Genomic DNA, 27,558 nt, shown 5'->3' with positions numbered 1-27,558 from the left:
TAGGGCTTCATAATCATTCATTCGCTCAATGTATGGGAAAGGAGTTGAAACAGAGCCTCTATATCCAAAGAGACTGGATCTTGACAAAATGATTTCTCAATGGAACGAGGGGCCTCATTTGCATAACAATTGTGGGAACTGCATGGATCTACTTTTCAGCAGCACTGTAAAAAAGAAAAAAAAAAAACCCTACCATTATGCATAATGATGAGACAACTCCAAGTGTGGTTTGTGGTTTGCAATTGTTTATAGTCTAAATGTGACAATAGTACAAAAAAAAAAAAAAAAAAAGAAAAGGAAAAAAAAGTTCAATTATACATAAGGATGAGACAAATTTAACTTTGGTTTGTTATTATTTGTTGAAATCATCTAGAAGTGAAAATTTATATTACCCCACCTAATCTACCCTACAGCCAACAATGTAATGACAAAAAAAGAAAAAAATGTATATATAAAAAAGTAAGCAAGTATGTAAACAATCAAACAAACAAATAAACAAACAAATTAATAAATGGAGAAAAAAGCCAATTATGTTAATTTTGAGTGACAGGTTATAAGAACAATGTGCTGAGAAAGAAGGATATAATCTTTTTAAGTTATACTGAAGAATAGGCCTATATACATCATTCTCAAAACAACATTTTCAGTTATTTATTTTATTATTAAAATTCCATCACTTAATCCTGCTAGGAATTTAAAACGTAACTTCTATTAGACTTTTAAAATAAACAATGATTTTAAGAAAGCATTTGTTGAAGCATTGGTTTTGGCTTATTATGTTTGCACGATTGTTATGATGCTGCTCGGACATATAAATATTTCACAGGTTTGTGTATTTGTTTTAGCCTTGAAAAAATCTGTGTGGGTCTAGGAGTTCAACAAATAGGCTAAATATTGAAATATTACAAAAATAACCTCATTTGACCATTCTGGGCTGCAAATGGGATAAAACTCAATGGTTCCCAAAGTGGGGTCCTGGGATCTGCAGGGGTCCTGGAAGGGTTCAAGGGGTCCACAGCAAAATGGGGGAATAGTTTAATTCAACTATAATTCAGTAGACATTATCCCCGTTATAGAATGTATAAGCATGACTTTTCCAATCAGCGCTATTTCTCCCCACATACAAGACAATTTTCACAATTCAGTGTTAAATAAACAACAACAAAAGTCATCCCATATGGGCTCTGCTGGGGCAAAACGCTGTCAAACGGGTCTGTGTGTCTGTCTGGGGGTTTGTGACATGATGAATAAGTTTGAGAACGCCTGACACAGCTTTGTATTTCAGTTCATATTTAACAACAAAAACAGCAAATGTACTCTCAGATGGGGATCTTTTGGACAAAATCAGATCAAATGGGGGTCCCTGGTCTGATGTGGATCTATTAGGGAGGTCCTTGACACCAGGAAAGTTTGGGGGCCCCCGGGCTGCACTGACTGTACCTTTAAAGACTCTTGTCCCAATTAAAGCCAAGCTCCGCCTCTGGAGCAGACATCCCATGAGTCATAAAGTTTGATGTCCTGCCCAAAGTTTAGACCCGAGTAAAGCAAAACTTTTTCGAGAAAGTGAGTTGCGGCGATTTGTAGCCCACTGCGCACTATGAATCCTCCTTTTAAGAAGAGCCAGTAACAGGCTAAACCAGGCGTAAAAACAACTAAACTGGGACTTTTCCAGGCAAGTGTTTTTTTTATTCTTTTGTGGCTGCGTCTGCGTTTTTTTTTTTTTTTGGAAAGTTGGGGCCAGACTACAACATAGGTTACAGTGTGGAGTAGATCTGCGCTTTGTTACATTCAGTATGCCCTCAAGAAACAACAGGAAAACGCTTTCTTTGACTACAGATTTCGACAGCTAACACACTTTGGAAGAGGGGAAAAAAAGCAGTCGGCTACCCAACTGTAGAATGACTCGGGACAAATATTACTGATCGGCGTCGAGATTTCCACTTTTCCTGCTGCGTAAAAGTTTGGGATTCGGTTTAAACGCCGATTCTTTTGACTTCACATAACAGTTTCGGACAAGTAAAGTTCGCAGACTTTTGGGATAATGGATCCGAGCCAGCATAACCCTCCTGCCGGACACCAAATCGTCCATGTACGGGGCGACTCTGAGACCGACCTGGAGGCGCTTTTCAACGCCGTGATGAACCCGAAAAACACCATCGTACCCCCCTCCGTACCCATGAGGCTGAGGAAGCTGCCAGACTCCTTCTTCAAACCTCCCGAACCAAAGTCCCATTCCAGACAAGTAAGACCGGCCTGTCTCTCCTGTCCCCCTGTCCCCCATCCCCAAAAACCACCATCATATTCCTATAGGAACTTAAGAGTGCGTCTCTGGTACTCAACAGTGAGTTTATAGAGACTTCATCCTACTTTATGGTCTAGTTTTTAGCCCTTATAGTATCACTATAATATTCTCATGGGGACGTATAGTTGTTGCTGTGATATTTGTACAGTCATCTCCTAAACTATTATAGAATTAGGCTACTATGTTTCTTTTTCGTAAGGGTTGTTTTTGCAGTTATGAAACTTGTTTTCATGTATCCTCTAGGCGCATAACACTGTTTACTACAATGTATTTCATTACAATTCGCTAAACCCTTCAAAAAATAGAAATAAAATGGGACCCTCCAATGCCAATCACTGGAAAAATATAGGGCCTATGCATGGAAGACAGAATAAACACAATCTTAAAGGCCATATTTGTTAGGCCATCTGAATACTAATAAACTTGATCCTATAGCAATACAGAAGAATGTTTTTATTCTGCAAGTGGTCATTGATTTGTCAAATTAAGACTACTTTTGGCTGATCAGCCAGACACTTCATCTTTTATAAAGAATACACACTATTTATGTACTAATATTCACGACTTTACTCAGTGGAAAGACTTGAAAGTTGACCAGCATGTGGAAATAAACATGGAGAGTCTGTAGAAGTCGGTCAAGAAGCTTTTAAATTCAAGAAATCATATGATGGCTGAATTTGTCCTATTTACTAACCCCCCCCCTCCCCTCCCTTCCACCCCCCAACTGTTGCCTATGATCCCTCTGGAGTTTTGTCAACACCGCGCATGCGCCGTTGCACAGCGGCACAGACGTGTCGGAGTCTGCGCTCTGTGCAGTCCCACACAGGCCCAGGACCCCCTCTGCCTACACTCAAACTTAGGCCTACTTACAGTTACCATGAACAGAGCTTCCTCACATAAATAAAGGGATTAAAATGTTACAGATAATGATCCGTTTTCATCAAAATAATCTGGGTAATATCATTTGCAGAACCCCCCTAAACAAAAATCGCTAATATTCCTATAGGGATTTAATGTATCCTACAATCTAGTGTGTCCTAGTGTGTCCTCTAAATCCTATAGGGACCTGTTGTATCTATATTTATATAAATAGTTAGTTTATAGTGACATTATTATATTTTATGGTATTTTTATCTCCTCTAATATCACTATAATGTTCCTATAGGGGCTTATAGTTTTGCTGTGACATTTGTATAGTATCCTTTCAAACCTCATAAGCATTTAACTATAGTCTTGTTTCATAAGGGAAACTGAAACAAAGTTAAGTTTTAGCCTTGCTTATTTCTTGTTTTAATCATATAAGATGAAATTTGATTAACTTGAATGGTCCTCTGTGGAAAATTGGTTTATTTTTTTATCTACTTATAGACTCATGCTGTTGTGAATCCATACTGCCTGTCCTACATCTCCTGTCTCTCTTCCGCCCCCCCCCCCCCCCCCTATTACAGGCCAGCACTGATGCCGGGACAGCCGGGGCACTCACCCCCCACCATGTCCGTGCGCACTCGTCCCCCGCCTCGCTCCAGTTGGGAGCCGTCTCCCCCGGCTCCCTGTCAGGCATGGCCCCAGCAGGTGCCTCCCCTCAACACCTCCGTCAGTCCTCTTATGAGATCCCCGATGACGTGCCCCTGCCCCCGGGGTGGGAGATGGCCAAGACCGCCTCCGGCCAGAGATACTTCCTGAAGTAAGTGTGCTGGCAGCCGTGTCAACACTGTTTCTTGCCTTACACAGCGGTTCCCACGGGCCTGGAAAGTCCATGAACGTTTGTGGATTTGAGAAAAACATAAAATATGGGCTTAAAGGTTTGTGAAAATGAAGTATGAAATTAAAATACAGCAGCCAAATTCATCAGTATGCCTCCACCCTCTGGACATGTCTTGGATCAACACTTCACATCCTGAGGAAAACAATGGATATTTGTGTTGACATAGCAGCAGTTTTAAAATTTAAGATTTCACCATGCTTTCTTGACTTGACGTGGTCATGATTATAAAATCTGTGATGTCTAATTTTGGCCAATGTCATGTCTTAGACCAAAACATGCCAATTTTGAGTCTTTGAATTTCACCAACCAAGACCATGACAGTCATTGAAAAGTCTTCGAATTTGATGTCCAAGTGAGCGTGGGAACCCTGCTCAGGTTCTTGTTATCATCTCTCAGGATGTTGCAGAGTCGAGGAGTTTCATTGTAATATTTACGCTCAGCGACAAGGACTGCAGTCAAGGCCACATTAGTCGAGTCTGAGACAATTCCAAGACCAGATTCAGTTGAGTTTGAATCAAGACCAGGTCCAAAGTGGGTTAAAACCAAGTCGGGACCGAGACCAAAGCAATTTGAATCCTATTCAAGACCAAAACAGGCAATAAACAGCATACACGTCTTTCCAAGTGTGAAAACAATGCTTAAGGAGTTTCTTAAGGATCAACAGAGACGTAGATCTATTTGCTGGAGCTCTCTACTAAACACTTCAACGTCCAACTTATCAATGCATAGGAATTGAACAATCAATGTATAGACAGTTGAGGATCATTACATACATAGGTTGAAATCTCTTAAATTGTTTGTATTGTTGGGGAAAAAGTAAACAAAACGTCAATGAAATTATCAATTTTTAACATTTTTTAAATAGGCAGGAAAAAGTCGAGTGAATATCCAGTAGTGGCCAAGACCAAGACAAGTCCGAGTCAAAACAGGCACGAGACCGAGAAGAGTCCAACAAGTCAGAAAAGTGGTCTCGAGACCGGACTCAAGACAAAGACCGGACTCAAGTACTACAGCCCTGCTCAGTGTACTTTATGCTGACAATAATTTGCAAATCTGCTGCAGTGCACAATAGTGGCCAGTGTGCTCAAAAAGAGGCAATTGCAATACTTAAATTGTAGGTTATTAAATTTGGTGGCCTCTGCAAACAAGAGGACTCCTCTGAGGGACTGCTGCTGTATTTGGTGTTCCTTTTCTTGGGCTCAGGTTTCAATAGAAACAATGGACCACTGTAGCTGCCCCAGACAGCAGAGGACAGGCCGCTCTGCAAAACTCATCTCCTAAGAAGTGGATCTCTTCCACATCAATGATCCAAAGTAAACTTCTGAGATAGTAGGTAGTACTTATACCAGAGGCCATTAGGTCCGTCGCTGAGTTTTATCAGTAGGTTTTTGGTGTGTGAGGGTTTTGTTTCTAGACTTCATTACTTTCTTAGTCATTAATGACTCATTCAATGCTTTCATTCTCTGTACTTTCTACTGATGAGATGGGCATTTATTCTTGTAGTTCATTGAATTATTCATACAAGTGACGTCCTCGAGTCAACAATTTATGTCAAGCTAATCCACAGTTTATGAAATGTTCGGACGTTTGTGTTCAGAGATGAGTTTGACACTGAAAACCTTCCTTCCTGCTCTTGTTAAAAACAAAATGCTGTCAGTTTTCTGAAATACGCCGCTCTGACCAACAGGGTCTGAACAAACATGATAGCCCTCAAATTTACTGGGATAAAAAGAGAGCTTTCAGTACCAGATGTTTGAAGGTCTCACATCTGGACAACATCTGGCCCATTTTGGGGAGGTTCTTCTGAAATTGTACAAAGGATTGGGGGGTGGGAGAGAGAAAAAGCTATTCTCACAGACTCTCGCAGGATCACTGCGATTGTTTGGAAACTGACTGATCTCATGCCCTTCCAGACAATGAAGCAATTTCGTAAACTAAATGAAAGTATGGGTTGGAAAATGAAATCTTGTTTACCTTAAAGATGAAACTTTTGCTGCAGGATTCAGTTCAGTTGCAGCAACTGAACGTCAGTGATTTTCTTTTAAATTAAAACGATATGTAATTTTTGCCTTGTTATATAACAATTCCGTAATCTTCATGAGCTTATTCTATGTACTCGTTATTTATAATGAAAGCAAAACAGTACTTAAATCGCAGAATTACTATGCAACTGGAGTAACTATATGCTCAATTACTATACAACTGGAGTAACTATGTGCTTAGTACACAGAGTTTGGGTTCAGGTGAGGAAACCTCGATCCACCGCACATCAAAGTGCAGATATTTGATCTGAAATTAAAGGCGGCCTCGGCAGAGCTGCTGGAAAAGACACTCCCCTATTTATAAACAGGGGTTGTCTGACACAGAAGTGTTGCAGAGGGAGGGAAGCAGAGTGAGTGAGAGAGTGAGTGTGTGTGTATGTGTGTGTGTGTGTATGGGGGGGGGGGGGGGGGGGTCAGTCACTAGCCGACAGAGCAGAAACAGGGCTCATATTTCACTCAGGTGACCGCCGTTGTCCTCTCATACATATATTAACCCTCGGCCAGAGTGAAAGTTTAGTCAGGAATCATGTTTGTTGCCCTTTCTGTGTTTGTCAGTACGTTATGAGTCACTAGCCGGGATCTGCTGCTTCTCCGGTAGGGAGTGAATGGCTTGGTGAGTCACAGCGGCGCTGCGGTCGCCGGTGTCCCGCTCCCTTTAAAGCGAGGGTCCGTTTCGGTATGAATGGAGCCGTGGCGCTGTGATGGTGCCTCTTTTGTGTCAATGGAGTTAAATGGCAGCCATGTGGAGATGACTAGAAGAGGGGCCAAGAGAAACTCCGGCCCTCCCTTTGTCCCAGCAGTGAAACAGTGATCTTTATTCAGACCACAGGCCTGTTGAGTCTCATGTGAGCCATCCAAAAATAGACAAATGGCTGAGATGAAGTTTAAAGATGGCGGTGAGAGAGAGAGAGAGAGAGAGAGAGCAATGGCTTTCTTTACAGTTTTACTATGTTCTTTACAATTGAAGCTTTTGTCAGACGTGGAGGTTGGTGCGAATTCTAATCAGTGCTAATAAATGATTTACTCCAGTACCGGTGTAGCGGTGATGATGGTTTCAGTTTGGAAGGAAGTGTTTTTATTTTCTTCTCTTGAATGTGGATAGGGGTGAGATATGAGCAATCTCGTGCCTCGAGATCTCATTTTGTTTTGCCGGGCTTCATAAAAAAAACAAAAACCTTAAGCTGGGAGAAGACTGGGAGAATGTCAACAAAGTCTGTTGACCTTTCCTCCTCTTTCTTCCAGCAGTTTGCTGTGGCCTTTGATTTATGACAGCAGGGGCAGGGAGGCTGGGTCACCTTGCTTGGTGCTGGGATGGGGGGCAGGGCCAGTCTCCAGGGCTGGGTCATAAACTAATGAAGGTTTCTAATTTAGACACACCAGTGAACTAGGAGGGGTAATCACTGTTTCCGGGGGCTTATTAAATGCAGCTTTGAATGGGGTTTTAGTCCGTGGGAAGTCAGCCCTAAGCAGAGGAAAGCTTTGGGGGAGTAGCCATTATCTGCCCTCAGGGCCAGGTAGAGCTATTTGATGTCGGACACTTTTCTACTTCCCCAATTGGTTTTAAACTGTTTTGTGATGAGCCTATTTTGCAATAGCTGGAATGGTTTATGATTCACCAAGTTGTGTTTTTTTTTTTTTTTTCACGTTCACCTGTTTTACGTAACGGCGGTTGTAAATGATCATAAGTGGCAGCCAGACTATAAAGTTACTGATTTCATTATTCATGGTGACCAAATTTGTTGATTCCTTCCTCCTTTCCTCTCATGGCACAGGCTATGCTTTATGTTTCTTTTCAATGTTTTTACTCTGTGCAATTACATTGTAAAGTTGCATGCCCCCAGGTAACCATGAGCACTAAACAGACTGATCTTTCCTGTTCTAATAGGAGGTCTCTTTGACTTCTTCTTAGTGCAACAGCTGTTCAGGAAGCCACATATAGTGTGCGCTGACTCGAGACTAGTTATCAAATTGTTTGCTTGGACCTTATGCTCTTATTGTATGCAGTCGGGTATCTGTGTGGTGCTGATCTCCTTTAGTTTGTGCTTAATAGATATATTGTTTTTGGTTTTTAGATTCATTTTCTCTAACATTTACTTACTGGGTGAAGCACTTACTTGAGTCCACAAGTCTTTAAATAGTTTTTTTCTAAGAATTTTAGTGCTAAACTTGATTCAGCTGATTCAAATTAAGTAGTCGGCCACCTGGTCTGCTTTCTAAGTTCTCCATTTGCAGCACATTTGTGTGAAATATCCTTGTGCCACAGCAGTGTTTATCTGTCACCATTATCCAAACTGGAATTCAGTGGTATAAGTTGTAAACATCGATCTCACATTCAGTTTCTTATGTTGCCATCATGTGTACTAGCTATTTTCTGATTATCAACTGTTGTTTAAGCTACTTAAACTCTGCAGAAACCTGGAAGTGATAAATATGCAAATTGGACTTAATCCTAAGATATTTTGAACCAAGGTTACACACAAATGGTGCTGGGAGGACTGTGGGCTGTAAGCCTGCGTGAAGCCTTCATTTGGAGCAACTTTGTGTTTGTCAAACTTTTGGTTTATTGACCACACACAGACAAGCCCCTTCCTGTTCAACTGGGGCCTGTCAGCTCAGTACACAAATGGGACTGTGAGAAAGTCAGGCTAGTGTTTACCAAAGTCTTGATGTAACACCTCTGCTCCAGACATCAATGCCTCCACTGTCACTGAGGGCATCTCCACAGAGATGTAGTATCTGTCTTCATTCAGAAGTGGACCTTCTCAGGTGGGCTTTAGAGTTCCCAAAACTACTCAAACTCACAGCACCGCATGCTAACTGAGTAGCACTTACGTAAAGTAAAGAAACATCTGATCACAAATGACACATTTATGATTTATATTGTAGCATGGTTTAACATTTGTATTTGAAAATGACCCTTGCAATAACAGAAACAGAATCAGAAACTTTTATTTGCCAAGTACAATGTACAAGTAATTTCTCTTGGTGCAGGTGTCAACATAAAATCTAATGAGAATAACAAAAATGTAAAAAATGAAAAACAATATATATACGCAATACATTATGTGTAAGTTATTGGACTGCTACTATGATAGTAGTAGCTACTTGAGTATGTGACTTTTGTAAATAAAGAATTGCAATGATTAAATTCAGTACATGTATTGCGCTCAAGGGACTTAGCCACAGTTTTTGCTGAATAGGATGTAGAAGCCTTGTGGACTGACCGCTTCATCTAACACAGCACTCAAAAAATAAATTTAAAGAGCTAGTCTTCGAATTAGTCTTGGCAAATAAAATGTGAGTAGAAGTGAACCTCCTGAGCCACACTGACAGTACTGATACTTTGTGAATTAGTTGCTTCGTTAGTGAGTCTGGTGATGTGAGCCCTCCTTCAAAGGGAAACCTAAACCCACAGTAGGGTCACGGAGGTTGGCCCAATAATCTCTCTTGATGATGTCCTGCTGATAGAGAGGCAGCCAGGCATCCCCGGTCAACCAGAGTGGAGGTGGTCATCCTCGTCTCAGAAGCCTGATTAGATCTGGCCTCCCTCAGAGCGCTTCTCAGCCATCGGCCTCAACCACCTTCCCACCGTACACTCCCTGGGTGGAGCTCCTGTGGCCTGAGGATCCCATTTTTAACATTTGACAACTCAGCTGTGGGGTGTGTTTCATCACGGCTGCACTCTGCCCCTATTTTACACCAGAGAAACATGGCTTTTGACATCTGGCTCTGAAGAGGGACAGTTTTGCTGGGGTAAACGGTCAATCTGGAGTCAAATCTAGCTTTGATCCGCTACTTTGGCAGGCAGTAGAGCTGATTCAGAGTCATTTATACCACAGAATTGACTTCTCATTGGCAATAACGTCCCCCTCAAAGCCAGATGTGAATGCCACCGTTTTCATTGGTGTAAATAGGGCCTCTGTGTGGCAGGATGTTTGTCATTGTGCTATAATCAGTCACTGAAAACCACAGCAAAAGTGAAGCATTCAAATTTCTCTTGCAAGCTTTATCCAGTATTGTTTTTGATTTTATCGCAGTCTTTTAGATGAGATATACATTTAGTCACAGATAGATGAGTTGCATCTTGATTGATCTCGATGCATAATAAATAAAAGCAAAGACAACTGAGACCCAGCTCCCATCCGATTGGCCCTGTGTGTGTGCCAAATCATTTAAGTGAAGTCAGGTTTAGCCTTTATGTGAAGAGCCCCCCACCTCCATCCCCCCCCCACCCCATCAGCATGAGACATTATAAATAACGCTGGCACAATAAACACCACCTTGATAATTGGGCCATCAGTCAAGGAGATGTCGAGTGCCTGGGTGGATGGAGAGTCCCGCTCTGTGCTCTCCTAACCCACAGGCCACCATGATGACAGCTTGAGTGAAAATGTGCAAGCCAAGCCCCATGCTCCAGATCCGGACTTGGTCATGGGTCGGTATCCTGAGGTTTGCACCAGAGGATTGTATATGTTTTTTTTGTCCAGTAGGGATGGGATGATATATCGAAATTCAATATATCGCAATACAAAAATGTGACGATGCGTATCGTGGGGGCAGAAATATATTTCTGATATTGGCTCCATTTTATTCTGCTGTAGTAATCGCAAATGAGATGAATTTTTGAACTTTGTAATGACATTTTTACGTTGTTGTTTACATTCTAGCAAGCCAATGACATCGCTAGAAAGATTTGTGGCTCAGAAAATAAACATAATTCTGCACGGTCAAACTTTGTTGTCATTGAAGTTTTATTGTTTATTACATCGTATCGTGGTTGTATCGAAGCATGAACCCCGCATTGCCTATCAAAACATATCGTAAGATAAGCACATCATCCCATCCCTATTGTCCAGTGAGTCACAAGAGTATCGAGATGTGAACTGAGCCGTAACCCGGTTTGCTCTGCATCCACCGCTCTGCCCCGGGGGTTATAGGTAGGGGGAGGGTGGAGCGGCTGTCCTGCTGAGCTTGCCTTAACGTGAGGGACATGTGAAGACAACACCAAGCAGTTGTGACCCCACAGGCCTCAAATCATCAGCAATTCCTCACAACAACTGCTGGCCTCCAGCCGTCCCAGCAGTTGCCATGACATTGTTTTATGTTCCCCTACTACAGTAAGCGTTGGATAGCGCTAGCTGCGCAGGGTTCGGGGCAGGTTGAGTGAATGGGTTATCTTTTCGTTTTAAAACCTGGTGATGAATTACTGGCTCCTGGTAACTGATTTACCGGTTCTCTCAATTCCCACATACGCACTCTAAAAGTCAACTTTGAATGCAGTGTGCCACTCACTCAGAAACTCTGAGGAAGCGTGGGTCTTATCACAGGCTTTTTGATTATCATCCTGATACCTCTGTTTCGAAATGAAGCATTGTTCAGCTCTGTTTCGATTGATCTGGGCTGCAAAACTTATTCTGCCCAGTGACTGTTTGATAGAAAGTTCAATATTTGTACTTTCATCTGTGCTGAAAGAAGCACAACTTCACTGTCCTCCCCTAAAGCATTAAAGACTATTTATGACCAGTTCTCTGCTGTGCTTTGAGGTTGCATGTTTCCAGCCCTGCGCTCCAATAGTAGCATTTCTGTTCTGCATTGGTGTACCAGGATGTGCAGGCCTCTCATTTACGATAAGCCCTCCCTTCCCTTATCCCAGCGCTCCTCTCCCGGTCCGCTGTCCCCTCCCCTGTTCTCCCCTCCCCTCTATAATAAATGTCATAGTTTCCAGAGTGGGAAGGAGGCAATGGAGGGGGCTGGGCGCTCGGAGTGTAACAGGACCACAGCAACTCATGCAGCCAATGGAGTTCTGAGGGATTGCTTCCGTAGTTGTTTTTTTTTTTTTTCTCTTTCATTCTTTTTTTTTTCTTTTTTGTAGTCGTCTCTCCCCGCCCCCTGTGACCCTTCCTTCTCAAGGGGCCCCTCCAGTCTGAGCAGTTAGAGCTATTTTGCTTGGTTTGTGGTGTTTGTGTGTTGGTGTGTGTGTGTGTGTGCTCTCTCTGTGTGTGTGTGTGAAGGCTGGGGGAGGGTTTGGTGGGGGATTTGGCAGCTCCTTTGATCAGTAAAGCATAAACAAGAGGGGGCTTCAAAATGGGTTGCTTTGTGTGGGGGGGAGGAGTGCTGAGTCAGGCCCTCTCGCTCTCTGGCCTGGGACAGAGAGCAGACAGGCAGGCTGGGATTACCGCAGAGGCCAAGAGAAACTCTCCGAATCTCTCACTTCACTCCAGCTGTTCCAAAATCTGGGCTAATGGCGCTTTGGGATCAAATTAACACCGAATTGTAAAGAATCACAGTGGGCGGAATAGCGCAAAACATGTTTGTTATCGGCTGAGGGGTAAAATTTTATTCAGTACCGATACAAACCCTGCTTCTGTTTTGTCTATTTTCGTGTATGTGTGCTGAAATAATTCAACCGCCGCTGCGATGTAAACGTAAGAGTTGCGTTGTTGCATAAACAAACTGCTTGAGTTCGGTGCCCATTTGCATGAAGGGAAGGAGGGACGAGGGGGAGGGGGGGTGTCTTTTTAAATGGGATGGTTTAAAAAAAAAAAAAAAAAAAAAAAAAAAGAACAAGTGAATAGTGGGGTTTTAGGTCGTAGCTCAGTCTGTGCCTTTGTCAAGCAGGTGAAAGCTTTGTAAATGTGGCGCCAGATTGTTAAAGCCCCTGACACTCCACAGTGTCCGAGCTGCTTCCAGGAAAAAGGACCCCCTGCGTTGAGCCCTGGGACTGACCCTCCCTCAATGGAGAGGGTCCTGCTCGGGAGAGGAGGGCTTCCTGTATTAGCTTTCCATCTTAATCAAGCAACAAGTACCAACAAAGCACTAATTATCAATGCCTTCACAGAATGCAACACAATGCGCCGAACCCCCCCCACCCCTCTCTCTCTCTCTCTCTCTCTCTCTCCCTCCTCCCCCCTCCCCCCTCCGCCCCTCGGCAAAGACGAGCCATAAAATAGATGGAGCAACAGTGTCTGACGCTACAATAGTTGTTTTGCAACCAATCATCGCCTTTTGAGAAGCGGAGTGCAATCTGCTGAAAGTTTTCAGCTTTGCCCACGGTCGCAAATGTTTGCGTTGATTTATTTTCAGCTGTCATCTACAGTTGGGTTTTGTTGTTCGTTATTTAGAACCTTTTTTTTTTTTTTTTTCAAATTCAAAATAAGATGCAGTTTTTCAAATCCTGATTCATGACATAGAATATTAAGTCAGCCATAGAGGGTAAAAAAAAAAAAAAATCTCAATTTATCCAAAGCAAAAATTGGTTCCGTATGTGAATCTATACTGAGTTTTGTGTAATCCAACAGGACAGGCTATGTCCAAACAGACAAAATTGAGTTTGGTTTCCTGTGATAGTCATCATTTACAGAAAGCAGGGGTTAGATTCAATGTTTTCATTAAAGGGTTTGTTGAAACTGCTCTGAGTCATCGGTTCCTGCATGTGACTTGCCGTTTCGCATTGATATGGCTCTTCACTTGAACTCCCCACCGATTCCTGGTAGGAGTATATTCACGGTGCTTTTATCTGACTTATGTTGGACTATCTTGTCTCTGTCTTTCAGCCACCTTGATCAGTCCACCACCTGGCAGGACCCACGTAAAGCCCTGCTCCAGATGAACCAGGCTGCTCCTGCCAGTCCTGTGCCAGTCCAACAGCAAAACCTTATGAACCCGGCCAGCGGTGCGTACACACTGAATTTTCAACATTTTCATTCGCGGGAGACTTGTGACACGTAACATGTAGTACAAATAATATTCCTCACGCCTGCAGTGTGTCCAGCATTTGAACTCAAAGTTATACTTCCTTGATTGATGTTGGTTTGAATAGTTATTACATTTCAGAGCTTTTTCTGACTTTCATATGCAGCATAGAAGTCAGGAGCAGCCTAGTCTAGTTCTTACTTGTCACTGAGACTCGGTGTACCTCACTTCTGTCCATGCAGCTGGAATTTGCCCCAGGTGGGGTTAGACCGAGGTAGAACGTGACAGGTCCTGTCCGACATGTTTGGGAGCTCCTTGACAGGCAGCTGAATTTACAGTTGGAGTATCTCTCTGTATTCTCAGTACATCACCGTTCCACCTGGTCTACTATCAGTCAGGAATAGGGTTGTCTCTTTAATTTTAGCTTATTTGCTCACAGACAGGCTTATATGTTTTCAGTGAAAGATGACAAAGATTTATTCATCTCTCGAAGGTGAAAAACGATGCGTCGTAGCTACTGTTGCCATGGATGTGGATTGCACGTGTAGACAGTTCACTGTTTTCATTGTGCGTGCATTACAGCAGTACAGTACGCATGTGATAATATTATAGCATACGCTGCTCCTCCCAGTTCAAGATTGATTATAGCTGTGCCATGTCCAAAGCTTGGTTCTAGCTATGTAATGTTGCTATATTTTGCTCGTCTGTTCAGTTTCACTCCATGAATTTAACCCTACGTCCTAAAAAAGAAAAACCGCCGCTGTTGCTGAGCGGTGAGTGAACCGCCAGGATCTCTCCAGCCTAAATTTTGCCCGTCATCCCCCAGGTCCTCTCCCTGACGGCTGGGAACAAGCCATTACATCAGAGGGGGAAATTTACTATATCAACCACAAGAACAAGACCACCTCCTGGCTCGACCCACGACTTGACCCGCGCTTTGGTGAGCTCAACATGAAGTGCTGCTTTAAGAAGAGATTTTTAATCTATTCTTCAATTAAGGCTCCATTCAATAAGTCAAATTGGTATGCAGATTCTATTTATTATGTTAGATGTACACATTGTTTTATATTTTTTATAAATCTTTTATATTCCAGAATTAAGAATTGGTGTAATAACAGCAACTATATAATTGCTCTATGTAAACAATTATATGGAGGCCTAATATCAGTATAGAGAATTTCTTGAACATTTGGTCCTATTTGTGACAGCAGTTCACTTTTCCCAATACAAAGCTTTGGCTAATCCGCAAAAGATGTATCACTGCAATTGTAATAGTGAAAAAAAAATTCTGTATGATTCATAGTTCAGTTCACCCCACTACATTGTTTTGCAATGACAAGTCCGCCTGTTACTTCTGAAAACCAGATCTCACCATACCCCCACCCCGGTGTTAATAGGTGCCTGGGAAGACAAAAAAAACAGCACCTAACCTTTTGTTAGCCATTTTAGTGTTCCAGCAACAGCTGAGTTGGCCATTAATCCCTCAGGCCAAGCTAAAGTTTCACAGTGAGCTTGCAGTGTGTTGTGGCTGGGGCTGGTGAACCAGTGACAGGCCCAGGTACATGTGGTGAGAGCTCTCTCTGGCCATGGGAATGAGCTAATCCTCCTGTGTGCCAGGAAGGCTCACAGAGGTGAAGGTTCCTGCTTATGTCACTCTGACTCATTTACGCTTGAGGTGCCATCCCTTCATTACAGCACCATTCCCCAGGGAAGCTCACCCCGGTTCACAAAGGCAACATGTGTGAACAAGCGCGCGGCCTGTTATCTTGTTTAATTTTAGCATTATTGTTATCGAGCCCGGGCACTTAGAGAGCAGTTTTTCTGCAAGTAAATGCGTGCCCCACTCTGAGGCCGGGCGGGAAAGTGCAAAACATAGAGTGGTAAGAGGAGCGGGGCAGCTGGGAAGAGAAGGCGGCTCTGATGGGCTAAGCTCTTTGAAGATTTATAAGTCTTGAACACACAAGCCTGGTGGGCCCCTGAAAGAGAGCGAGAGTGAGAGGGAGAAAGAGACCACGTTAACTCATTATGTGCCATCAAAGTTTGCCATTTTGTTCCACATTAGATAAAATCTTTGCTGTGCTTCATAATTCTATAGGCTCAAAATGTATATCCGTTTCTTATCTTGCTCAGCTGCTATTGTTTGTACCTTTTGATACGATTAGGAAGGTCTCTAAGTGCTGTACACTTCAAACTACTTGATATTTGATATGTGTGGCTTTGTGCTTGAGGGGAAACTTTCTTTTAATAATTGTAGTTAATTCTAAATCAGAGTTTTTTTTATGTTGTGCATGGGAATGGACTCCTCTGCTTCAGAAAGCTCTATACTGCTGCTATGTAGGTCTCCAATCATAAGCCAGCTGCTTTGATAATGGAGGCTAATTTGAGCTTTGAGAAGAAAAGCAGCAGAGCGCCTTTAACTGAGGGTTGTTGCCGGCTGGCTTTCCCCTGCGTGAGGCCCAGTGCAGGCACAGCCCCATTCTGCTCCAGCTCCAGACAGACTTGAATCTCTGCCAGGCCTCTTTATTCTGTGGTCCAACTCTTAATCTGTTCCAGACCTTTTCAGTCAAAGAACTCCAATGTGAGAGGGGAGGTGGGGGGCAGGGAGAGGCAAGGCGAAAGGGGAAGAAAGAGAAAGGGAGGAACAGAGGGAAAATGCCGACGGGATAAGCATGCATCCCCTTTAAGATCCAAGGAGGTGGTGAGCAGCGAACAAGCCATGAGTGCACTGTGGCTAAGTTCAAAAGGGGGCTGGCCTATGTGGATATACCAGAGCCCTTATGTTGTTTTTCTTACGCACTCCGGAGAGACAGCGAGGGGGAAAAAAAAAACACACTAGCAGGATATATTCATGCGCACAAAAAGACAGATTTCCTCTGGGGATTTTGATATTTTGTTTTTGAAGCTGTAATGTAAAGCCGCTTGTCAAAGATATTGTCGCATTATCTGTCATGTGATGTTGTTTTTCTACCTCTGCTGTCACAGTGCTTCAGCGGAGGAGTTGGCACCTTGTTGGTGGGTGCTTAATGATGTCACTCTCATGAAGCACTCATCTTTTCCAGTGGTGTGATGAGCCAGCAGCATGGCAGTTTAGCAGGGACACCTTCCAAGTGATTTTCACAGGACTTAGAGGAATGGCAAACTCATTTAATTTTTATATTTGCATTTTCAGCTGAACCAAAAAAGATTGAATTTTGTCAGTGAAAGAATAATAATTTAATTGAAAATCCAACACATTTTTTTTTTTTTTTTTGGGTACTAAACTAATGGCCAGATGTTGATATTGCCTGATATTGTTTGTTCATCTCCCTGCTAGGGCTGAAAGATATTGCCAAAAAAATCGAATTGCAATTATTTGACAGAATATTGCAATTGCGATTTAAACTTAAAGTTGTTCATGTCAGAAATATTGTAGAACCTAAAATTGTTGTTTAAAAGTTTGTTAAAAAATAGATGTCAGTGTGCAGGATTTACTGAGTTTGAGGATGATGAAAGTTTTTCATCAATATTGTTCTTGATTCATGGACCAAAGATTACCTGCAGCACTAAAACACCTTGTTTGGAAATTCATTTTGGACGCTTTACTCTTGAGCAATTAATTGCAGCCTCTGCGATTTGGAAATTGCAGAAAGGTCATATTGTGATTTTGATTTTTTTTTTTTCTTTTTGTGATTTATTGTTCTGCTCTACTCCCTGCCATGCAAAGCCGATGCCAGGTCACCACTGGGCGGCTTCACCCAGACTTTGCTGGAGTATAATATGATAAAAGAGTGTTCGTATCACGTCCAGACTATTTCTCCACTTCTCTTATCTAGAGGCTGGAAACACAACACCTTTTTTTTAAACTTGTTAAATCGGCGGCGGACAAATATTTACCTAGCCTTCAAAAGGCGCTGTGCCCTGGTCACATAGAGAACTTCCCACAGCTGGCACACCCTCAACTCTACCTGCCCCAGGTGATCCTCTGGTGTAATATGCCTGCCAGTGTGATCGCCTGATAAGGGCCTGTGTTGCTGGCTCGTTGTGTTGCAGGGGTGCGTGAAGAAGACAAAAGGCAGACGGCATTAACTTGTCCCTTATCTCCCAGGCCCACCACCTATCACCGCCCGTATACACTGGGTTTGCCCCCCCTCCCTTCCTCTTACACACACACACACACACACACACACACAGTCCTCCCCTGCCCTGCCCTCCCCTCCGCCCGGACTGGCCTCCTTTTATACTATCGCTGTGGCCCTGAACTGAACCTGTCCTTCCCTCCTATCTCACCCACAGATTTAATTCCCTGCCTCGATATGCCCCGCTCATTGTTTGTGTATATTTTTTCTAGTAACACTGGTTACTGTTAGCTGTTTGGTCTGAGACAGAGTCCTTGACTTTTAGCTCAATAGGAACTCAGCTGGAAGACTGTGCGCTAGTTAACTTACGGCCTTTTGTCTAGTTCTGTGTATCGGTCCGATCTCTTTCCGTATGCCTTGCCTTGTTTTGAGTGTGCGCTCTTCAAAGCTCGTGTCTTAACAGATGGACAGCCGCTGACATGGCCCATGTGCAGCACCTCTGCCTTGGGAACAGCTAATGGTGCCCCGATGGTGGAGCGACCCAGCCACAAAGGCCCTGTATCTGACAAAGATAAGACAGGAGGCGGCTCCCTGGCTCTGTGTGTGTGTGTGTGTGTGTGTGAGTGTGTGTAGGGAGGGGGGGGGGCAGTGTGGACAGGGGGAGCCGGAAGGCAGGGCAGGGCGGGGCCTGCAGAGCTTCCCAGGGAGCGCCCTGAGCCGTGCTTCATTCAGCTACTGAGATAGTGTAAACAGACAGTGATTGAATGGTGATGAGAAAGGTGCCGGGGCGGGCAGGGCAGCGCAGAGAAAAGCAGCCCCGCATGAAAATTGTGTCCCCGTCAAGGCTTTGTTTTGGTTGGTGCCTCAAGCACATAAGTAAACAGGGCTCCTCATTGGTTTGATTACTGTAACACCCCTCGTGGTCAGCTGCATTCGCTTGTCTTTCTCTACTACAGTGATAAAACGTGTGACCTACTTTGCATGCAGAGATTGCTGCAATTAGATGCTGCTTTGCTGCTTTTTACTCATGTTTATTAGACCCACCCCCGCTAGGCTAAAGAATAACAAAGAAGAGGGAACAGCTGTGCAGGTTTTCAATACACACACATTTGTATTGATATTGTAAACATGTAGTTAGCTTGTTAGTGCTTAATGCAATCACCTTTGTTGGGTGAAAGTAGTTTGAAACTAAAGTTAATAGTGGTACAGTGTTTTCACGCGTCCAAGCCTGTGCCTACAGGGCTTAATAAGTGCATTGATTTTAATGTATTCACCGAGCTAAATTAATTATTGTGATTTGCACACTATGCTCATATTGCGTGAATTAAACAGGCTGAAGTGGAAACATCAGGCCAGGGCAAGGCAGTCTGTCTTGGGGGATAATCTGCGATTTGTTTTGAAGGAAACAAAATGCACAATGAGGATAAGTCATGACTGATGCAATGTACAAAACTAACAAAGCCTGTCTTAGTCACGGAGTGGGTGGGAATCAGGTCTTACAGGAATAGCGGTTGTTTCAGACTAGCAGGAAAACTTCTGTTGGGACTTCCCTTGCCCCACGCAACCTGCTGCACTGGCTCCGCTCTTAACAAGTTCACATCACAGACAAGCTGCAGGAGTTGTCGGTCTTGTTATGCTGCGTTTGAATGCAGGCAAGCATTACAACAAGCAGTCACAGCAATGCTAGTGTAGTTGTAGTCAACAACATTGCAGTCATTGCAAATTGTGTTAAAGCTGCACTGGTCAAGATTTGAATGTAAAAATATGCTTGTTTTATTCGACCTAATTGAGACCCAGTAGATTCACCCTGTTTGCCTAAATGAAACTCTGGTTTCGGGTATGGACTCTTCTCTGCCCACAGCAAGTAGCAAATAGAAATAAAAAAAGTCTCCTAAACAGCAGCGAGCAGCGCTCTGTCCAGAGAAAGCTGGACTCACCAACTCTGTTGTCTCTTTGGTATAAAGCATCACAGACCGGCCAAGCTGGTAAACATGAGCGTGCTGTGAACAGGTTACTGACATCACCTTACAGGATTTAAATTGTGCAAAGTTGCCTAGTGTAGCTCACAAGCACTGCTATCTGTCCGCTGCATATGTGGAGTACTGACAGCTAGATTTGAACTCTCTTCTGTCTCTTCTGTCTCTTTTTGCAGCCCTGAACCAGCAGAGGATCTCCCAGAGTGCTCCAGTGAAGCAGGGGGGGCCGCTGCCCTCCAGCCCCCACAGTGGAGTCATGGGGGGCAACAACCAGTTGAGACTACAGCAGATAGAGAAGGAAAGGCTGAGACTGAAGCAACAGGAGCTGCTTCGCCAGAGGCCCCAGGTCAGGAGTCAGACCTTTTAGCAGTTCTGAAATTTAAATGTATTTATTTAAATGTGCTGAATTTTACTAGTACAATGCCTAGTGGTGTGAGAGGCCGTCCTGTATCAGAAAGATCACAGGTTCAATACTTGCAATGTGTGTCCATCAGCTACGGTGTATCCTGCTGAAGCATTAAGCCAGACACCGATCTCCTAACTGCTCACGTAATGAAAGTTGCTCTGGATAAGGGCGTCAGCAAAATGTCCAAACTGTAAAATGTAATATAAACGTAGAATAGGCCCTTCAGTTTGAGTCATTGTTCGTAGGTATACTGCTGAAGCTTAGAGCTGCTTTGATCGGGCTTTTATTGTTACACTACCCTGCAATGAAGTTCAGTGAGTCATCTGTGGTCAGTTTATCACTTCCTGACGGCGATGTGTCACAGCGCCGCCCACACAGGGCGGTGCAGCCGAGTTCAGTAGTTTACTCAAGGCTGTGTCACAACAGTAGAAACAGCACTTTATGATTATGAATGAGGGTTCCGGTGACTTTGTTTACCATGCCGTTCACTGTGGTTGTTAAAAGTTCACGGGGTAGGAAGTGACCTGAAGGGAAAAGACAATCTCGACTATCCTGTCTGAGTATGCATTTAAATGTCCAGAGAACATACAATACAATTAACACACACATTATTCAGTGAAAAGATATGAACAGTTAATCAGTTAATCACGCTGGGTACTGCTCACTGTCAATAGTGTGTGTTAGTGTGTTTATTTCTCTCATAGCACAGTAGCACCTCAATTATCCGAACCTCAGACATCCACACTGACCCGGTAACCAAAGGGCGTAATGAACAAAACATATGGAGATGCGACTGCAGACGGCTGTATACATGAAATGAAATGAGTCCCTATGCACACGCTTTGGACTAGTATTTCTTTTTTGCCATTTACATGTTTTTATTATTTCATATATACACAGCAAAACAGACATACAAGAAAGACAACATGACACTATATTAGCAACGATGAGACAATACACTTCACTGATTCAAACATCTTCCAAATCCTAGATGTTGGGATTGTATTTGCACTGTATAGCATGAGTACAAATGGACATTGTGAAACTGTGTGTGTATGCTTACAGTGGAAGTCAAATTTTGCGGCAATACCTGCCACACCCAAATGTGTTCCACATGGCAAAAGTGTGATGAAGAATGAGTGGAGATGTATGCAACTCGCTGGTGACAGTCCAGTGCTGACGTTGATCAGTCATGCACAAAAAGAGAGCCGTAAAGCCATAAAGGTTGTTTACAGTACACAGCCCTCATAATCCCTCTTAATCAAAACCAGATTGTTTACATGTGTGCGTGGGATGCAGGGATAGGTCTTGTTGCTCAAGAAGGAAACACCTTCTGGTACTGCTGCCAGTACATCTGAGATATAAACAGAAGACAGAAAGAAAAAGTACTTTTTAAAAAATACTTTTTAAAGGGCTAATGAAGGCCTACAATCATTTTTTTTTTCTGAGAGAACATTGTGTCCATTTCTCCTAAACCACAACCAATAAAGGCTTCTACTAACCACTAGGGTGTCTAGCAGTAATTTTTACATTCTTACTAAAAACGTCATATCCCATTGGCTGCCTCCCCGATGTTGTCCTTGGCCCCGTAAAAGTATAGCGAGGTACAGTGACACCGGGCGACTCATTAAACCTGCTGTTCAAGGACTTACAGGGAAGGAGGTAAAAAAAAAAAAAACACCAAAACATTTTAGCCATGACTTCAATCCTCCGCTTTATCTGATACTGCATGTGTGGAAAACAAATCTCTCCAGCTGTAGTCTGTCTCTTACGTAATTTGAAACTCTGCGAGAGGAGACAGAGACAGAAACAAGCCGGCAGCCTATGTGTAATCCCTCAATTTACCATTTTCTAGTTGGCATTCGGCAATGACATGCGAATAATTAACCTTTTGAGGTGAGTCGAGGGGGGTTCGTTTGCGTTCCTCACGGATTTTGTGTTTTTTATCGCCCACAGGAGCTGGCTCTGAGGAATCAGCTGCCTACCAGTATGGAGCAGGACGGCGGCACCCCGAACCCTGTGTCCTCACCTATGGCCCAGGACGCCCGGACCATGACGGCCAACAGCTCCGACCCATTCCTCAACAGGTTGGTTTTATACAGAAAAGTAAGCCAGGAGTACAGGAGTGCCTCTGTAGCGCAAACGGAGGTAATTTTCCTAGTACAATAGCGGCCGAGGTGCTAGTTTGCTCCGCTGATTGACGTCAGCGCACTTGGCTAGGGCTCCCGTTCTGGTTTAGCCCGTCGGCCTTAATGTATCCTGTTAGACGGAGCCTATGTGCCTGTGCTGTTTGAGTTTGAGCTCTGGTGCGAGCTCCCTGAGTTACACAAGTAGTAAAAACAGAAGGCCAGTCTCTGGGCTTAACCCTCTTCACATGGTAATGACTCATTCAGACCAGCCGCACCGTGCCGGAGTTCACTGCACAATGTTGACCTCTGCTGTACAACTGCTGTAATACAGGGAATCAGGCCTCGAATGCTGGTGTAAACATTTGAAGAAAAGTATAAAATCATGGTCCCACAATTGTAGAAACTGTAGACGGAAATGGATCAGTAATGTCTAAATTTGTCCAGTGTCCAACTTGCACAACTTGAGCAGGTCAAGAGACTAAAACCTGGCACAAATTGAGACTAACACTGAAAAAGGTTGCGATTAAGGTATTAATAGGAACTCGGGACGGGAGGTTTTTACTGTGTGTGTGCGTGTGTGTGTGTGTGTGTGTGTGTGTGTGTGTGTGTGAATGCCGCGCCGTGGAATTCTGGGAAATGGTTCCCCGGCAGTCCAAGCCCCAGTTCCACAGCGAGCGGACAAAAAGTGCGGATAGAGCTGAATAGCAAGCAGGCCATGAGAACATGTGGTCCAGTCAGTAGACAGGCCAACCTAATCTCCCCTCCTCCCCTCCTCCCCCTGCTCCCTCCACTCCCCTGCTCTCACAATGGCCTCATTCATCCTGCCTCTACCATACTCTGCCTACATATTTTTCCTCTGCTAATTAGTATAGGCTTGTCAAATCTCTCTCTCTCTCTCTCTCCCTCTCTTTGTCTCTCTGTTGCCCCTTTCATCATTGCTCTTTTCCTATATTCTACAATAGGGGAGGGAGGAAAAAAAAAGTGAAGCTCAGTTTCAAGAGCGTCATTGGGGATTAGTCACCATAGTCATTCAAATAGAGATAGAACAGCAAGTGATTGTCTTAACATGGATATATGCAAAATCTCCCGAGGGAATTAAGGCCATCGGAAGCAGGCCCTGTTATCTTTCAGCCTGTGTGCTTTTAATAACCTACTGTGTTTGCTTTGTCGGATTGTTTAATTAGATTCATCTAGCTTGGTTTCAAAATAGAGTTAAGTGGAGTCATCCAAAAGCTCTGCTGGGACAAAGTGCACTTAAGTTTTTTGAAAGTCATGATGTATGGTGATTTGTTGGGCAGAGTTTGCGTTTTTAACCCTGTTTTGTGTTTTGTTTTTGTGTGTTTTCAGCGGGACCTACCACTCCAGGGATGAGAGCACAGACAGCGGCTTGAGTATGAGCAGCTACAGCGTCCCTCGCACTCCAGACGACTTCCTCAACAGCGTGGATGAGATGGACACAGGTGAGTCTGGAAGCAAAGTGGACTATGTGTGATGCTCTTGGGAGACGACCTTCCCTCTGAAGTCTCTGAACGTTACTTGTAGGCAGTAGTGGCATTTAGATGAAAGTCATGTGCAACACTTTGTTGAAGTGGTACTCTGCAAATTCCTTGTTTTATTGATTGTGGCGATATCTTTGGGAAACACCACAGCAAGGACCGCTTCTCACCAAAGATCACTTGGCAATCAAATAGTGTTGCAGGAACAACTCCGGGTGTTTAGAACAGCAAATGTTGCAATTGTAAAAACTTAAATGAAATGGGTGTAGGCTGAATCGCTGTTATATCAATCGACAATACAGAGTAGCAAAGCAGAAAAATGTTGCAGATTACTAGTTTAAGAAAAAAACTGTATTATTATTGTTTTGTTTTTTTGATTTGATTTATTTGGCCATTTTTAAAACAAGTTACATATGTACAATATAATGTAATGCACCTGCTTAAAAAACTATTGAGAATAAAACACAAGCAAGTCCAAGACTTATTTCCATTGTGGTCCTCTAGTCCAAGAAGGCTATGGACATGACCGGCAGTTGTCAATGAGTCAATAAAAACAACAGACAAGCACAAGTATTAAGTGTTAGTACCAGTATTATTATTATCAATAATGGCACTATAATTATTCTCATTACTGTCATGTATTAAGCTGATTGGGTCCTCAAGAAAAATATGCCCTGGCACAGTCTAAAGTATTTTAACATATGTCTTACTGTCTATCAGGGGACTCGCTTCCAACCTCCATGGCGACGCAGCCCAGCCGCTTCCCTGACTACCTGGACGCCATCCCGGGGACAGACGTGGACCTGGGCACCCTGGAGGGCGAGAGCATGGCGGTGGAGGGCGAGGAGTTGATGCCCAGCCTGCAGGAGGCGCTGAGCTCCGACATCCTCAACGACATGGAGTCCGTGCTGGCAGCTACCAAGATCGACAAGGAGAGCTTCCTCACATGGTTATAGAAGGCCCGCTCCTTGCTCCTAACCCTACACTCTGAACTGCTGCCTGCTCTAATCTGTGAAGGATGCATAGATGCTTTTTACAAGACATTTCAGCGAGCCTCTCTGGACATCTATCTCTGCCTCGGCGTATAAGGCCAAGCTCTTTTTGAGGCAGTATTGTTCTGTTTCTTTTCTTTTTCCCTGGTGTTTTATCTCTTTATTTTGTCTGTGTCTTCAAGGCTGGCCCATGAACAGACAATTACTCAAGGGTCCCCAAATCTTTCACAGGTCTGTCAGTGAATCTAGGGCATCTTTACCTGGGGCAGGGGTTGCTCCTTCCCCTGGTCTCCCCCTCATAGCTGAGCTGGGCGGGTGCATGTTTTTTTTTTTTTTGAAAGGACTACCATCATCCATAACTGCCTGGAGTCTCTGGTGCCTCTTTTCCTGCAATATAGTGTGAAGCAGCACTACTTATCTGTGTTTGGGACTATTGCTTCTAGCTCAAATAGCATTATATTTGGCCTTTTTTTTATGTTTTTACTCTTTTGTTTTTATTTTCAATGAGCCTGAGAAACCAAAAATGATGTATCTGAAGCAAAAAGAACAATACTGATTTGGAGTAAAGGCAATGCGAGGCCCAGTTTGGACATGTTGGCTTTGGTGGGGGGATGGGGTGGAGGGTGGAGCCTGGGGACCTACTACATTGCTGCTTGGCTGTGCCAGCAAGTCTAAGTTAAACCTTTGTCAAATCAAGTGCCTTCAGTTGTATTTTTTTGAAAGACGAGCAAAGCAAACAATTACCAAGTTTCTGTATTGCAGCAATAAGCAATATCTGAGAGGCTGTATTCACGAACATCAACCACATTCTCCTTTTATGTACGCTAATGTTCAATAATCAAAACTGTATTTCTGTTTTATAAACAAATATTATAAGGGGATTTTAGGGATTTTATTTTTTTTTTTGTTGTTGAACCCTAGCTTCTTTGTGTCTTATTCAAGCCTAATTTCATGATTCATTCTTGGTTTTATCTTTTTAGTTATCTTTTATTTTAGGTTATTGCATATGTATTATAGCTTAGATCAAATGGCATTTTTGCGTTTGTTTTTAATTTCTTTCATAGATGAATTAATACTTTTTAACAGGGTCAACTTTCAGCACATCACTTCAGCAGATGATCATTCATTCACCGAGATGAAGTCTTCCACGACACAAATCGATTCAGTTTTGGCTCTTTAGCCAATGAGCTGATTCTATCCATGTCTCTGATTTCCTATATACGTATTAGTGTTATCGTATGTCTATTGATCACATGCAGCTTTTATTATTTTTCTCGATGTTAAGATATTCCTAAACATTAACCAAAAAAAGGTAAATCTCTAGGCTAAACAGAAACAATAGCTCTTTGATCAATTAAACCTCATGACGACGCTACAGTATAAAAGAGTTACAATGTTTGAAATTGTCTTCCTGCCCTCGGGGGCCTACGCTATGCTGTGCTGTGTTGAAATGAGGGCTGCTTATAGACTACAGCGAGGACATGTTTAAGCAGGTTTAAGAGAGGAGTAGTGTAGAAGGCCAGGGTTTGACTGACGGCGGTGAGTTACACGGATTGTATAATTTCTCGTGGAAAAAAAAAATAAAGAAAACAATCAGTAATTATTTCAGTCAGGAATTGTTGCGGCAGATTCCAAAGATGTTTTTGTAATGATTCTAACACCTATTTCTGCTTCCCTTTTTTTTTAAAAGAGTCCAGAAACGGTATGATTTGTAATCAGCCTCTGTATGAACAAAAAAAAAAAAAAAATGTATAAGCTAATGAGAAAATGATGTAGGTTTTGTGTGTTAATGGATATGTCTGAGTAGATATAGCTGAGAGATTCCATTTTTAGACGAGATGGTTGTTTTGAGTGACTAACCCTGAGATTTAAGGATGAGGTTTTAGAACAGAGAAGCAAGTGATTCTTCCATAGCGCTCACACGTTGTTTACATTCTCACAGAGCAAGGAACTGCTACAGCGACGGTGAAGACAATACGTTGACAATTCTTCCTCACGATCAGATTATTTTGATGATTATATGTTTACATCATGGCTACACTTTTGCATTACTGCAGTAATCTTTTGAATAATCAGCCTACCGTGCATGTCCTTGGTTGAGGAAGCCTTACAGTATGTCACATTGATTATATTGCCAGCCAATACATAAAATTGGTAGTATTAACTTGATGGAACAACATTGTTTAGATCAGAGAAAAGTGAACAAAAATTGTGTTGTTGTGAGAACAGATTCTGTTTCAGACACTTCCATTTGATTTTGATTTTATTGATCATTAAATCATGTATTGATGGTGGATATAAGATGGTTAAACAGTGTTGGTGAGAACAATGCAACTAAAATGACTTTAAAGAGAGTGGTACACTACAGTGCTTGTATTGCACGGCTACAGAATTTTGACTAAATGATGCATTTTGTCACAGAAACATGATTTTATGCTTACTTAGTGTGTAATTGTCAGAGCATATTAGCTGTTGACTGTCATTGTAGCAGTAGAACTAATCACACAAGTTAAAGGATTTTGTATTTAGATTTTTCTAAATGCACATGAAATGAATTTATATTCAATAATGATCTGTTCATTTTTTTTTTTTTGATAGATATATGTGCATGTGTTTTAGAACGATAAATTCTGTTACATTATATCTCTCTTCATATGATACTTTGAAATTGGCCTGAAATAAAGTATATACTTTGTGGTAATA

General features: G+C 42.8%; 1 protein-coding gene across 1 annotated transcript; it reads left to right on the top strand.

The window, feature by feature from the left end:
* The first annotated feature begins 1,552 nt into the window (after positions 1 to 1,552).
* Positions 1,553 to 27,558, top strand: yap1 (Yes1 associated transcriptional regulator). Its single transcript, XM_071917517.2, has 8 exons — positions 1,553 to 2,242; positions 3,751 to 3,986; positions 13,663 to 13,781; positions 14,628 to 14,741; positions 20,009 to 20,178; positions 22,195 to 22,325; positions 23,715 to 23,827; positions 24,584 to 27,558. The coding sequence occupies exons 1-8, from the start codon at positions 2,042 to 2,044 to the stop codon at positions 24,817 to 24,819; spliced, it is 1,320 nt and encodes a 439-aa protein (XP_071773618.1). The 5' UTR covers positions 1,553 to 2,041; the 3' UTR covers positions 24,820 to 27,558.

Source organism: Centroberyx gerrardi, chromosome 6, assembly GCF_048128805.1.
Source record: "Centroberyx gerrardi isolate f3 chromosome 6, fCenGer3.hap1.cur.20231027, whole genome shotgun sequence".
NCBI lineage: Eukaryota > Metazoa > Chordata > Actinopteri > Beryciformes > Berycidae > Centroberyx > Centroberyx gerrardi.
Note: the sequence above shows the minus strand (reverse complement) of the source record. Positions and strands in the feature narration are given on the sequence as shown.